The sequence below is a fragment of the Mus caroli genome, unplaced genomic scaffold (genome assembly GCF_978045245.1).
Source record: "Mus caroli unplaced genomic scaffold, Mus_caroli_1 scaffold_4, whole genome shotgun sequence".
Lineage (NCBI taxonomy): Eukaryota > Metazoa > Chordata > Mammalia > Rodentia > Muridae > Mus > Mus caroli.
This window is the reverse complement of record NW_028227259.1, coordinates 119,775,848-119,791,047: the sequence shown is the minus strand read 5'-3', so window position 1 is coordinate 119,791,047 and position 15,200 is coordinate 119,775,848. Positions and strand designations below refer to the sequence as shown.

At 52.4% G+C, this 15,200-nt stretch overlaps 1 protein-coding gene across 1 annotated transcript in view; it reads right to left on the bottom strand.

The window, feature by feature from the left end:
* Positions 1-9,083: 9,083 nt before the first annotated feature.
* Positions 9,084-15,200, bottom strand: part of Gcn1 (GCN1 activator of EIF2AK4) — a 58,504-nt gene continuing 52,387 nt past the window's right edge. Inside the window, exons 53-58 of the mRNA XM_021163616.2 lie at positions 15,077-15,191; positions 12,352-12,448; positions 11,945-12,093; positions 11,490-11,597; positions 10,011-10,229; positions 9,084-9,715 (exon numbers count right to left, since the gene is read on the bottom strand). Coding sequence (XP_021019275.1) covers positions 9,590-9,715; positions 10,011-10,229; positions 11,490-11,597; positions 11,945-12,093; positions 12,352-12,448; positions 15,077-15,191 — 814 coding nt within the window. The 3' untranslated portion in view covers positions 9,084-9,589. The remainder of the gene's footprint in view (positions 9,716-10,010; positions 10,230-11,489; positions 11,598-11,944; positions 12,094-12,351; positions 12,449-15,076; positions 15,192-15,200) is intronic.

Here is a 15,200-nt window from a genome sequence, read left to right as displayed (position 1 = left end):
CCAAGGTCCTTGAACAGCACACACAGTGTCTGATCCAGGTCTTGCTTGAACTCTTTATTTCCCCAAAGCAAGCCTGGTGATGTCAGATGAACACGAGCCTAGAATCATAAGATACCGGCTGAGGAGAGACGCTCGCTGTGCTGAGTGTTCTTGATTGAAAACTCCTGGGACTGGCCAGGTTCCTGCTATTCCTTTGATTGGCATTTTTTTAAGAAACAGGGAAGGGGCTGAGGGATGGCACACTGGCTGCTCCTCCGGAGGAAGCTGTTTAAATCCTCAGCCTCTCCCACCCCCCATGGCGCCTTAGCAGGGTCTCAGAACTGATGTCACCCTCCGGCCTTGGCTGACACTTCAGACATGTGGTCTGTAGACATAGACTCAGACTAACATTCAGACACATAACAGAAAAACCTCAAAACATTTTAGAGGAGACAGATGGAAAGCAAGAAGTCTTAGGATTAGGGTAGACTTCAGGTAAGCACTCCATGTCTCCCTGGCCCATAAAGCATCGGGTCAGGTCATCTTCATGCCTGCTCCTAGGTTGAAAAGATTGCAGTTTCAATGCCAGCTTTGAAATCCGCCCCTGAATAGCTTCTGGATAGTCAAGGGGCCTCAGAGTCTGTTTCCTCAGAATACTGTAAATGTGAGGCTATGCGTCGTCAGTCACAGGGACCAATGTTACTCATTCTGCAAGGGCTCGCTCATCTTTGAGCTGTTTCCTATAGGGGACTTCCCACAGTCCCAGAGCAGCAACCTGTCAACGCAGGACTCTCTGTGGGGTGAAGCAGAACAGCTCTAGGAAGATGAGATTTCCAGCTCTGCCCCATATGTCACCTGGAACCCAGTGGGTGTTAATTCCTGCCTTTATTCTATAACTATTTAATGGCCTCTTACCATTTACTATACTATACTATACTTCAGAGGACACAGACTGTCTCTGTTAGCAAGAGGGAAGGAGAAGAGTCCGTCACAAAGACTTCATGGTGACACCAGAACAGAGGCACACTTTGAATGTCAGCTGTATTCAGACAGCCGCTATCACACCCTGTGAGAATCATCAATTTTGGCATGGAGGGGGAATTCCCTGAGGCCAGGGTATGCTTCTGGAATCCCAAAATGAGTCTCTCAGCAAACGCTCTGAAAACACTGTCTAACGTTTACCTGGCTGCAGTCAGTGAAGAGCTTTTCCCAAAAACACATGTGCCGTGTGTCACGTGTGAACTACTGCAGGCTGATCAGGACAGCCCGAAGCTAGAGACCTTGTCCCCATGTCCCGGGCTACAGCTTATCTTCCTACCTTAGAACTAACTCGGGAGATCCCCGTCAGAAAAGCAGCACTGGAATGCTTTGTCACAGACCCGCAGCAGGAGCACGCTGCACACGGCCACAGAGCTTTAATGATTGCGGGTAACGTGTGTGGTGAGCGGGACGGGGCAGTTACAAATGAGACAAACAGTGACAGGCAGGCACAGCTGCTTTTTCGACATCACCTGGTAGCTGGGTCCATGCAACAAATTCACTTCGTTGATTCATTAATTCAATAAATACGGAAGTGCTTACTAGATGTACCCAGAAGCCAAACACCACCCACAGCTTCTTCATAGTAGGGGAGCAAATCGGGAATCCGTCCAGCTGTTAGTGAGGCTGGAGAGGTGTTTCTGTAGCGGAGGAGCGCTTGCTCTTGCAGACGACCTGGTTTGGTCCCCAACACCCACATAGCAGCTCGCTCACAATGTCTATGACTCTCAGGCTCCAGGAGAAGAGACAGCCTCTATTAAACTTCTCTAGGAACCAGGCACGCATGTGGTGCCTAAACGTACATGCAAACTGCCCCTGTACATTAAAAAAAAAAAATGTTTCTAAATTAAAAAAAAAAAAAACTGCCACAATTATTGAGACTTACTTCATGCCTGGCACTTAGCATCCAGAGACTTAGCAGAAAGCGAAATTTAAAACCTACCTTTGAGGTGCTTGGGAGGACAGGCCACGGGGATGACAGAAGGAAGTGTAGCATATGAGGACGGGGAGCCAAGGCAGCTCAGGGTGGCGGGCCTCTACTCTTCAACCTCGGCAGTGAACAGGGAGGCGGAGACCAACCAGGGCTCCTCAGAGGTCCAGAAGGAGGGATGGGATGTGAGGCTGCAGGGTAGAGAAGAGGGAGCCCCTGAGGGCTTGGGGAAGGGTGGCACCCTGAAGTCTGCAGTGCTGGGGTTAGGTCAACACAGGGACCTGTGGTATCTGGGTAAATCTGAGGGCTGTGGTCATGCAAAAATGTGGAAGTGAACATAAAAAACCACACCGGGCCTCTGTGTGGCTCTACAGAGTGATCCAGGGGCTGTGTGCACGCTGGGCAGGCGCTCCACCAGCTGAGCTATATCATCGGGCTTCCTCATTCATCATCGTCATCATCATCATTTTATATGGTTTTTTTTTTTTTTTTTTTTGGTTTTTCGAGACAGGGTTTCTCTGTATAGCCCTGGCTGTCCTGGAACTCACTTTGTAGACCAGGCTGGCCTCGAACTCAGAAATCCTCCTGCCTCTGCCTCCCGAGTGCTGGGATTAAAGGCGTGCGCCACCACGCCCGGCTTATATGGTTTTTTTAAAAAGATTTATTTATTTTATGTGAGTACACTGTCACCATCTTCAGACACCAGAAGAGGGCGTCAGATCTCATTACAGATGGTTGTGAGCCACCAAGTGGTTGCTGGGAGTTGAACTCCAGACCTCTGGAAGAGCAGTCAGTGCTCTTTTTTTTTTTTTTTTTTTTTTTTAAAGATTTATTTATTTATTATATATAAGTACGCTGTCCTCAGACACTCCAGAAGAGGGCACCAGATCTCGTTACGGATGGTTGTGAGCCACCATGTGGTTGCTGGGATTTGAACTCTGGACCTTCGGAAGAGCAGTCGGGTGCAGTCAGTGCTCTTAACCGCGGAGCCATCTCTCCAGCTGCCCCTCCCCTTTTTAAAAGATTTATTTATTTTATGTAGATTAAATATTTTCTAACACATACTTCTGTTGTGATTTCTAGAAAGCAAGCATCCACAGGTAAGATACACATAAGCGCCGGGCAGTGGTGGCGCACGCCTTTAATCCCAGCACTCGGGAGGCGGAGGCAGGCAGATATTTGAGTTCGAGGTCAGCCTGGTCTACAGAGTGAGTTCCAGGACAGCCAGGGCGTACAGAGAAACCCTGTCTCGAAAAAACAAAACAAAACAAAAAGATACACATAAACCAGCATCCTCTGAAGTCCTTAATAATTTTGAAGTGTGAGTGGATCTTGAGGTCAAGGTGTCTGAGAATCGATGTCCCAATGTGTCAGATGCTGCTGTGCCCCAGCTGCCCACCTCCCTCTGGGGTGGGAATCTTACTGCTACTTTGAGAGACGTCCGTGTCCACGGTTTCTGGTATCATCTTAGGAGAAACCCCATCATAAAAACACTAGACGGGGTCTGGGAGACTCATTCTGACACACTCCATTAGGTCTCACCCAGAAATCCTACTGACAACACTCCTCAGACCAGCTCTAACCCACCTTGAAGGAGGGAGTCCCCCCCCAACCCCCAACAGAACTCAGGGGAGGTGGGGGAGCAGCTCAGAACCATCCATGGAAGCAAGTGGTCCTTTTTTTTTTTTTTCCTTCGAGACGGGTTTCTCTGTGTAGCCCTGGCTGTCCTGGAACTCACTTTGTAGACCAGGCTAGCCTCGAACTCAGAAATCTGCCTGCCTCTGTCTCCCGAGTGCTGGGATTAAAGGCGTACGCCACCACGCCTGGCCAGTATTATTTTTATTGAATAGACTTTTATTGGTGACTAAAGAAACACAGACTTCTTCCCCCATGATCCTGCCGGCTGTCTGAAGGACCTTAGAGGCCCCCTTCCCGTGTGCCCCTCATGTTGTGGTGTGGTAAGGTGTGGGGGAAGAGGGTGCCTCTGCAAGCCCATACTGAGGCATCCCTTCCTCCTGAAGGATTAGCCACATGATGGTATAGTATAGAATAGTTTATTCGGGGCATGGGGAGGGGAGTTGAGAGGACAGTAGAGACAGAGAAAGGCACAGAGAGAGAGAGAGTAGTAGAGTAGAGGTCAGCCATGAGCATATGGAGACAGGGGGAGGGAAATGGGACAAGAGGGGGAGCAAGGGGAAGAAGGCAAGAGAGAGAGAGAATGACTGTGGGGCAGAGCCTAGTCCACATGCTAACACCTCAGCTCTACCCTTCCTAAGGACAGAACTCTGTGCCATGGGGACTGACTGATGGCCGGTCCCTTCCTGCCCTGTCCTGGCAAAGGCAGCTATCACCGTCAGAAGCCTGACTTCCAGATCTTAAGGTAGCAGCCCTTCAAACCACAGGGTCAAAAAACTTGAAGGTGCATCTGCAAGAGCATCATGCCCACCTGTGTTCCACCTTACACGGTGACTGGCTGGCTTTGTCAGTGTTTGGCTGCTGGGGAGAGAGACACATGACCAAGGCAGCTCTTAGAAGAGAAAGCATTTCGTTGGGGCTGGCTCACAACTTCAGAGGTTTAGTCTACCTTGGTGGAGAGTGTGGTAAAACAAAGGCAGATATGGTTGCTGGAAGTGCTGAAAGTTCTATATCCAGATTGGTGGGAGAAAAGACGCTAGCCTGGCTTGGGTCCTTGAAACCTTAAAACTCACCCCCAGTGACACACTTTCTCCCCAGCAAGGCCACACCTCCTAATCCTTTCAAATACTGCCACTCGCCACTCATTTGGTGACCAAATATTCAAATCTATAAGCCTATGGGTCCATTCTCATTTAAACCACCACGCTGGCCCTTTCCCTTAAGTCTCTCACTCACACTGTCCACATAGAGAGTACCTCGCCTTATGCAGGGTACACCGTTATCATCCAAAACAGATGACAAGCCTGTGGTGGCCACGCCCGTTACAGAGCTGGATCACAAGCAGGGCAGGGAGAGTTTGAATCTGACTGCAAAGCTCCTAGTATGTCCTGTGCATGGAACATGGAACAGTAGGGCATTTTCTTCAGCATACCTTAAAACTAGTCCTTTAGATAAGGCCCTGGTGCTAGTCCACACAGACTGGTCCCCAGGCCTGGGGTGGCTAGGCCTAACCTCATCTTCTTCCTCGGGCACTGCAGAAAGGTAAGGCTTGGGAGTTTGAGAAAGTGTCCGTCACCAGAGCAGAAGGGCCCCCAGGCGTGGCAGCTTGTGGCTGTAACCCCAGGGCTGGGGAAGTGGAGACTGGAGACTCCCTGGAGCCTGTTGCCCAGCCAGTCCCTCGGAATCAAAGAACTCCAGGCTCAGTGACAGAAGCCTGTCTCAAAAAATAGCATGGAACGCAATCTAGGAAGACACATGTGTCTGTACACACACACACACACACACACACACACACACACACACACACATGTCACCTGCATTTAGACAAATACATATACAAAACAAAAATAAAATCCCATTTTGCATGCTCTCTCTCTCTCTCTTGCTCTCTCTCTCTTTCTTTTTGGCTTTGTTTTGTTTTAAATATCAGAGACAGGTGCATCTCTTTTTAAGTTCAAGGCCCATCTAGGACTACAGAGTGACAGCCAGAGCTACACAGAGAAACCATGTCTCAAAAAAACTCAATAGAGCCAGGCGTGGTGGCGCACGCCTTTAATCCCAGCACTCGGGAGGCAGAGGCAGGCGGATTTCTGAGTTCGAGGCCAGCCTGGTCTACAAAGTGAGTGCCAGGACAGCCAGGGCTACACAGAGAAACCCTGTCTCAAAAACCAAAAAAAAAAAAAAAAAAACAAAAACTCAATAGATAGGTAAATAGATGATAGATAGATAGATAGATAAAGTAGATGTTGTCTTACTCTGTAGTTCAGTCTGACCTTGAATACACAACATTTCTCCTGCCCCAGCCTCCTGAGTTTGGGGATATAAACTACTATGTTACAATTTACTGCTCTGTTTTCAAAGACTTGATGTAATTTAATACAGCCAGACAGAACTATACTTAGAACACCCCTGACCAGGCGTGGCAGCGGTGCACTCCTTGAATCCCACTCAGGAGGCAAAGGCAAGCAGATATCTGAGTTCAAGACCAGCCTGGTTTACAGAGTGAGGTCAGGACACAGAGACCCCATCTCAAACATCAGCAGCAACACTCACACTCACACGTCTCCAAATACCTACCTTGTTTTAAAATCCATCAGGAAAACCACTCCAAAACTCAAGTCTGGATTTCTGCAGAGCCTGGGCTTCCTGGGCTGCTCCTGAGCCCCAGAGAATTTCCTTGCAAAGCCAGTTCTCAGGAGTGGCTTGCCCGGCAGTGGTGGCGCACGCCTTTAATCCCAGCACTTGAGAGGCAGAGGCAGGCAGATTTCTGAGTTTGAGGCCAGCTTGGTCTACAAAGTGAGTTCCAGGACAGTCGGGGCTATACAGAGAAACCCTGTCTCGAAGAAAAAAAAGGAGTGGCTCAGCTCCACCATACCGTCCTGGTCACAGCATGACACTGGTCCCAGAGGCTCCGGTGAAGTTGAACACTCAGTTTAGACAGTTACCTCTTGTCATTGATTTGGGGACCCTGACTCTCTACAGGTTTTCCTAGCTAGTATCCAGCAAATGAGGTAAGGAATTGCTAGCCTGCCCCTGTGGAACTAGGAACTAGGCAAGACCTGGGGTGGGTGGAGCTTTGGGCCTGTCATCTGTGCCTGGCTTATGCGCTTACTCAGGATCCTCCTGTGAGCTCCACAACAGGAAAGGGTTGGAAGCGCTGCTCTGAAGCCTAGGCCACTTCAAGGGGAGAGGGCAGCACTGCCCTTTCTTAGCCTTATAGTGTCGATTCATCATGGCCGCCGCGCCTCGATTCCCTCCTATGGCAAACAGTTACAAGGGGCTGGAGAGATGGCTCAGAGCTCTGAGTGCTCTTCCAGAGAACCCTGGTTTGCTTCTCAGCACCCACATAGCAGCTCCCAGCCGTCCACAATACCAGTTCCAGGGGCATCAGGAACGCATGTAGTAGACCTATGTTAGGGCAAAACACACACACACAAATAAATAAATAAAATGTAATTTAAAAACAAATAGTCACTCGGGAGGCAGAGGCAGGCAGATTTCTGAGTTCGAGGCTAGCCTGCTCTACAAAGTGAGTTCCAGGACAGCCAGGGCTACACAGAGAAACCCTGTCTCGAAAAACCAAAAAAAAAAAAAAAAAAAAAAAAAAAATCAAAACAACAACAAAAACAAATACTCATGAGAGATTCTTGTTTACAGGATGCTTCAATTTAATGTTGAACACTAGTACCTAAAGCGGTGTGGAGGAGAGTCTATTCTGAGTTATTCCAAGTTCCTCATTTGTAGAAAGAGGAACTGGAGGTGCCGAAGCCCTGTCAGAGGCTAAGCAGCAGCCAGCCACCAGGATAAACATCCTTTACTCCTGTGGATCCATACTCCACTTCTTCCAGGGCTGCTGTGCCTCTGGACTGTTCCTTTTGGCCCACCCCACTGTGTTGTGTCCTTAGCCATCGGACTTCTGAGGGGCAGCACCAGCCCTCCAGCCCAGAATACAATGCAGGGTGTTCCAAGAGCCTTGGCTCGTGTCTATTCAGCTCTCGTCTGCTCCTCCTCCGGGGGCTGGACTTGGAAGCTGTTTTTCCTTCAGCTTTTGCTTCCTGGGTGTCCTCCGCCCTCCGCTCACTGGGCAGGGGCTGAGAATCTGGGGTGGATGGAACCCAAGCTGGCAGAAGGAACAGAGGACAACCTGCTGCCTGCAAGAGGCACCCACGTAACGAAGCCAAATGCCCTGGGCAGCCGAGAGGACACTGGTGACCCTCTGTATCCCAGTTGCCATGGCCACCAAAAGCTGACAGCATTGGCTGCTCAGCTCTGGAGACTGACTTGGCTGACCTACCAAGGTCCCCTCCAGCCCTAGGAGTCTACAGTTACCCTCAGCCAGATGACACCTGGCCTGCTGGTGACATAGGAAGCTGGGGACACACGTCTTAGAGGTCACCTTGCCTTACACATCCCTCAGTCAAAAGCCCACTTCCGCTATACTATTAGTGAGACTGGTCTTTAGTTTTTTGTTTTCTGAGACAGGGTTTGATGTAGCTAGGCTAGCTTTAACTATGTAACCAAGGAAATGCCTCCCCAGTCCCAGTTCTCCTACCTCCTAAATGCTAGGATTACAGACCTATGTCACATCTGGCTACACTGCCCCTCCACCCCCTTTTTCTTTTACAGCTCTAGCTGGTAATTTTTTTCCCCCATTTTGAGACAGAGTCCCAGGCTAGCCTAGAACTCACAGACAGACACCTGCCTCTGCCTTCTTGAGTGCTAAGATTAAAGGCGTAGGCCACCAAGCCCAGCAATTGATCAGTAAGCTGGGACCAGAGAACTTCCCATCACTCCGGGGTGTGTCCTGAGCCTTCTAGGAACTAGGAGGAAGTTGTCATAAGCAGGCGGATGCTGAGCTACAGACCTGGTTCCCTTCCGCACATCCCTGGGTCACAGAACACTGCTCCAGAGGGGACGGATGTCTCTAGAGCCTGATCACCTTCCCACAGGACAGAGCTGGGAAGAACGTCACTCAGCCCCTGGTTTCCCCACTGAGGGAATCTCAGGCCTGACAGCACTGGGCCAGGACAGGGAAGTCAGTGAATGAAGCTCTGGGGGCGGGGCCAAGCAGGGCGGGACGGGGCAGGGAAACAGAGCAGGCTCTTACTTCAACAAGAGCACAGCCTGGCGTGGTGGCGCACGCCTTTAATCCCAGCACTCTGGAGGCAGAGGCAGGTGGATTTCTGAGTTCGAGGCCAGCCTGGTCTACAAAGTGAGTTCCAGGACAGCCAGGGCTATACAGAGAAACCCTGTCTCGAAAAACCAAAAAAAACAAAACAAAACAAAACAAAACAAAAAAAAAAAAACAAGAGCACAAACATCCTTATTCTTCATGCAGGAAGCTTCATGTCTGATGGATGTTCGAGAATTATAGAAATCTGGGGCAGGGTCGTACACCCTCAATCCCAGCCCTGGGGCAAAGGCAGGAAGATCTCTGAGTTCAAGGCCAGCCTGGCTACATAGTCAGAGACCTTGTCTCAAAAAAATGACAAACTCCTGCTTCTTTCAAGATGAAATCAAAGCCTTTATTAAACCTCCTTTGAATGGCCTGTACCCCAAGACCCGGAGCTGAGGAGGAGGAGGACTGAGCAGCCTCTTCTCCAGACAAGCCAGGTAGAGTCAGACCGCCCAGAAAGCCAGGCACAGCATCAGGCAGCACTGATGCCCCGCTCAGAGCCCTCAGACACAGGCCTCCCAAGTAGAGGAGGGCCTGAGTTTGTCCGTCCGGGCTGAGCCGAGTCGGGCTCCCCTTGCTGCCGCTCGCAGAGGGTGGTGTGCACGCTTCTCTTTCTCTTCTCTGGAGATAAGGGCAAGAGAGGGAGGAGGCAATCTTCAGTTGTGTGTGGGTTGGATTTAAGGCTTTGGCTCTGGTCGCTTGATGTACTAAAATACTTTCTGGGAATGCCATCTCCTGAGCTCCCCCTTGGAATAAAAGTATTTTCAAAAATGAAAACAGTGTGAACACAGACGAGGGGCAGCGTGGCTGTGGCGGGCGGGCCCAGCCTGTCACGTCAGGATGGTGTCGTCCACCTGCTCCACCGAGTCCGCCTGGCAGGCCAGCTTCCTCAGCGACCTCCGGCTGCATTCATTCAGAGCCTCCAGGCTGGCCACGTCCAGGATCTTGGAGAGTGACTGTGGAGAGAGGACCAGAGGCGACAGTCAGGGCCCAGCTTCAGGATGGAGGCCAGGCTGAGCCCGAGCACCACCAGGGTGGAATCTGGCAGCATTCGGGCTTGGGATGGATTAGACACAACTCAGAAAACGCCTTCCCTAAGCTAGAGGACACAGGCTGATAGGGAAGGACTGAGGGCATGGTGTGGGGCTCACATAGGGCGGCACCACCTGGGTTCCTGTCTTGTACTTCATCTGCTGCTCAAACAAGTCTGAAGAACAAAGGCTCGGTGCTCCAGGCACCCTAGTCTCCCACCTGGAGCAGCTCCTCGCCCCGCCTCATCTTGAGCAGGTTCACGATGGCCTGGTCGCTGTAGGCCCGCACAACAGTGTTCTTGTCCTTGGTGTTATCGAGAAGAGCCTTCAGGATGGGCTTGATGGTCTGCGGCTCCAGGGGGGGCCGGGGCTCCTTGTTTGCCCACCAGATCATCTTCTCGGCCACCAGCCTGATGTCACTGCATGGGTTCTGCAGACACTGGGAGAGAGGTGCAGAGGGAGCCATTTAGTCCATGGTCACATGAGCACCCCAATTTCCAGAGAGGCCGCTCTCCTCCACATGGACACTGCGCCCTGCTTCCTCCTTCAAAGTAACAGTGTGACAAGGTCCCTCCCTGGACAGGTGACAAGATGTCTTCCTTCCCTGTCTCATATGGTGTTGCTAGCCCCTTGGCTCACAGCTCCTGGCCCAAAAGAGGTTTCTGCTGCCTTGTGCAGGCCGCGCTCCTTTGTGCTCAGGCCTTGGCTGCTGCTGCTCACACTGCCTGGGATGCGCTCATCCCTGCATCCTCTCTCAGGTGGTTTCTCCTGGTTCCTCAACCCTACCTAATCCAGGCCTGTGTCCAGCAGCCTCAGGGAGCTCGCCTGCCTTCATTGTCTCCACTCTTTTTTTTTTTTTCCCGAGACAGGGTTTCTCTGTGTGGCCCTGGCTGTCCTGGAACTCACTCTGTAGACCAGGCTGGTATGAACTCAGAAATCCACCTGTCTCTGCTGTGACCGCTCACAGCATCCAGGTAACCAGACCCTTTCTGAACTCTCAGAGTGGGACGGGCATCGCCAGGGAACTCGTTACTCGGTGATGTCCACAGAGCAGCACAGGAGCTGCCTAGGAACAGGTCACAGAGGCACAGTTCTGAGCTTGCCTCTGAGCCCGTGCGCCACAATATCTGAGAAGGGGCTGTCAGAAGGGAGACCGTGCTGTCGTGTCCGACTGATTACCTGGTTCTCCCACCTGCTCCTTTCCCTTAACTCACTCTGTAGCCCAGGAGAGCCATAAACTCAAGTTCTCCTGCTTCTGCCTCCCAAGTGCTGGGATTACCTATACAACAGGCACACTGGCAAGTGCCTGGCCAGCTAAGCGAGCAAGACAGGGGAGGAGATTATCAGAGTTCAACTCAATCCCCAGGCATGGAGGCGTGCCCCTTCAATCCCAGCACCAGGAGGCAGAGGCAGGCCTCCTTGCGTCCGTAGACTGGACCAGCTAAGAGACGCTGGCCTGGGAAGCAGTGAGGTGCTCAGCTGGTAGAAGCAACCGCTGCGGAACCTGCCAGTCTGACTGGACCCTTAGGACACGCAGCAGGAGAGAACAACTTATGAGTGGCCCGACCACTCATCTCCTGCTTGCTTACTGCTACAAAACCAAACAAGTGTTTAAACCCATGAGTTCTGGTCCTGGGGCCTCATCACGAGTGGTCTCCACGCCGCTCCACCTCCCCACCAGCCTCTCACCCACACTCACCTTGATGAGAAGGCTGGAGAGCCTGGGGGGCAGCTGCCCACCTCCTGTCTCGATGTGATACTTCATGAGGAAGCCCATGCCCCGAATCCCACTCACGGCGATGGGGATCTGTGGAGAACAGCCAGAGCTCCCAGGACAGAGCCACGTCACTCCCGCCAAGGAGCAGCAGAACCAGGACGTGCAGGCCCCCACCGCCCACCCTATCCCCAATGGCCACACCCGCAGCGCTTACTGAGACACGTGCCACGCCCCAGCAACAAGGGTCGGAGAGAGGGCAGAGCTCCTCTAAGCCAAGCCTCCGTTTACAGGGTTAAACTGGGGCGTGAAGGCATCACTCATCAGCACCTAACAAGTTAGCCGCCACTGCAGGACCCGGAGCTGAGCACCCGGCTGGACACGCCCCTCCACACAGGAATGGCCGTGGGTGGGTTGGGGGGGACAGAACCGAGCCTTACCCTGTCTGCCACGGCGTTGCTGAGGATCATGTCCTGAACATCATTGCTGTATCTGCCTGCACACAGTCTGCTGGGAGCCACATTCACAGCCACGGACAGCGCCAAGCTCCGGCCGTGCCGAACCATCCAGTCAATGCCAGATACGTCAGCTGAACAGAGGCACACAGCTGGGTGAACTTGCACCCAGCACACTCACCCCCACCCTCCCAGCAGGGGCGCACCCCACACCGAGCCCAGGGTGCAGCTCTGCTCTAAGACCAGCAACAGTCAGGGCTACGGAGCACTGGAGAGCCAGTCTGTGGTAGCAGCTGGGTGCTAAAGGCAAGGGTAGTCTAGGGGCTCCGAGACCATTTAGGGAGGAGGGGGACACGTGTCCAGGCTTCTCCCCAGGCCTTGCAGCGACCTACCTAGTAGGCACTGCTGAAGGACAGTGTTGAGCTCTTCGTCAGTCAGAAAGGCACACAGTTCCCCAAGACACCCAGCTGTGGAGATCCGAGTGTTGTCCTGACAGGGCAGAGGGGAGTGACAGGGAGTGTGGCCAACATCACCAGCAACCCGGGAACTCTAGGCGCCCAAATTCCCAGCACCTGACCAGGATCTCCAATTCACTACAACTGCTACGTGCTGGGGAGTTAAAAACGACACACTGCACTGTGTGCGGATGGCAGCCACCGTCACAGCAGCAGCAGCAGTACCTCGAGCGTGTTACACAGCGCCTTGCTGCTCCAGACTGGATGCCGCCCGTTTAGCATCTCCATCACCACCCACAGTGCATCGGACACAAGAGCACAGACAGACAGACCCCCCACCCCCACCCCGGGGGAAAAAAAAAAGGAGAGCCACATTCCCACACTGCCTACAAGACAGCCACAGTGATGGCGCTCAACTCTTCCTGCTTACAAGCCCCATGTCTAGTGACTAGCTGATCTCTCTGTTCTGTCAGTGCCTCTAGACAGTCAAGCTGAAGCCCCTGGAGTGGAGAGGAGTGTCGTCCTGCCGCTCACACACTTCTTATGGAGGGAGGGACAGTGCCAGGGTCAGCAGCCGTAATCGACCCTCGTAAAGAGCAAGTGCTCTTCCACTGAGCCACACCCACAGCGCCCTAGGGTGAGGGCTGTCAACACCAAGGCAGGAGCACAGAGGCCCCTTGCTTGCCCCATGGCCAGCTTAGAGAAGGGATCCTAAGGACATGCTGTTTTGTTTTGAGTCCCTCTTTGACCTTGTCCCTCCAAACCACATGGGCTAGCTAGTTTTGGTCAACTTGACACACACTAAAGTCTCCTGAGAGGACAGAACAGCAAGGAGAAAAATGCCTTTGTAAAACCCAGCTGTAGGGAATTTTCTGAATTAGTGATCTACAGGGATGGGTCTTGCCCATTGTGGGCAGGGCCATCCCTGGGCTGGTGGTCCTGAGTTCTCTAAGAAAGCAGTCTGAGCAAGCCATGGGGAGCAAGCCAGTAAGCATCACCCCTCCATGGCCTTTGCATCAGTGCCTGCCTCCAGGTTCCTGCCCTGTGTGAGTTCCTGTCCTGACTTCCTTCCATGATAGACTATGATGTGGAAGTCAAATAAACGCTCGCCTCCTCAGCTTGCTTTGGTCATGGTCTTCATAACAGCCATAGAAACCCTGACCAACCTACCAAACAAAGACAGACAAGAGGACTAGGAAGCTAAAGTCAGGCTGACTCTTGACTGCCATCTTCAAGCTGAGAATGGCTGTCCACAACGCGGGGGCTTTAAGCACCAAGCACACTGAGAAGTAGCTTGGACACCCTCTCCAGATGAACTATTTTAAGTTCTGCTGTGGAAAATGCAAGTTTGCCTAATACACACCTTTGCTGTACTCTGTGCATGGTCCTGTAAAAGCTCTAGAGAGAGACTGTGACCACGACAACAAGGCATACTGGCAACCAAGAGGGAGGCAGGGCTGTAGCCAAAGACTTAGGGGCTTCAGGCCACTAAGGACCTGAAGCAGGTCTAGAGGGCCAGGAGTGCAGCAATCCAGTACCTGTCATGGGTGTGCCGGGAATTTGATGCCACATGACGGCTTAGCTCGGACCTGCAGCACTAGCATCAGGAAGACTAAGGCAAGAAGATCACCGCTGGAGACAGCCTGGGCTACCCAGAAAACCTTGTGGCAAAAAACCCAAAGCTTGTCCAGTGGGCGAAATGCTTGCCATGCAAGCTTAAAGATCTGAGTTCAGACACCCGATTCCCTCATAAAAAGCCAGGTGTCTACAAGGGACTCACTGGCCAGTCAGTAGAGCCTAAAAGGGGGAACTCTAAGCTCAGCAAGAGACCCTGTCTCAAAAGAAAGTAAGGTAGAGATGCAATTAAGGAGAATTTACTGAGCCGGATTGTGGTGCACACCTTAATCCCAGCACTGTGGAGGCAGAGGCAGGAGAATCTCTGTGAGTTCAAACCTGGTCTACAAAGTGAGTTCTAAGAGAGCCAGGGCCACACAGAGAAACCCTGTCTCGTGCCCCTTTCCCCCTCCACATGAACCTCCCAAGGTGAACACTCCTGCACACACACACACACACACACTCCACACACGCACAAGGCTGCCACACCAGAGGGCTGTCTGTGGAAGGAAACGGAGACGTCTTCCTGCAGCCTTACTGCCCCCGAGTCCTGCCACAGAGTAAGGAGAGCAATGGGGGTGGAGCAAACACTTCCAGAGTTGGGAGGACCTACCAGACCAGGTACAATCAGGAGGCCCAGGCCTTTGCAACCTGGTGAAAGGGCAGCCACGGGCAACCTCACGCTCTACAGCAGCTGCTACAGAAGAAAAGGGCTCTGCACAGCTCCATCAGGAGACAGACAGGACAAGTGACTGACTCTGAAGAAACTGGGGAAGGCCTGGTGACCCAGCTGCTTCATTCCCCGGGGCCAGGGCTCAGTGGCCTTAAGACCTTGCTCAGTTTGAGACCCCAGCACAGTCAAAGGATAAAACCTGGACCCCAGAAATCAGCATCAGTAACACTTTCCAGCCTCACAGCCAGAGTGTCTAAGGGCAGGGCTGCCTCCACCCAGCCGACAGCTGATCCAGTCACCCACACACCGTGGGGAAAACCACCCAAGACGGGAAGCGGCGGAGTCCTCAGTGCAGCCACTGGCCGACAGCCGTACCTCATCATGGCCCAGCATGCTCAGCAGGAGTGAGACCAGGTTTTTCCGGATGGCAGCATCCACTTTGGAGCCCGCACCCTGAATCACAAACCTCAGGGCCTGCAACATGGTGTCCCTACGGAAG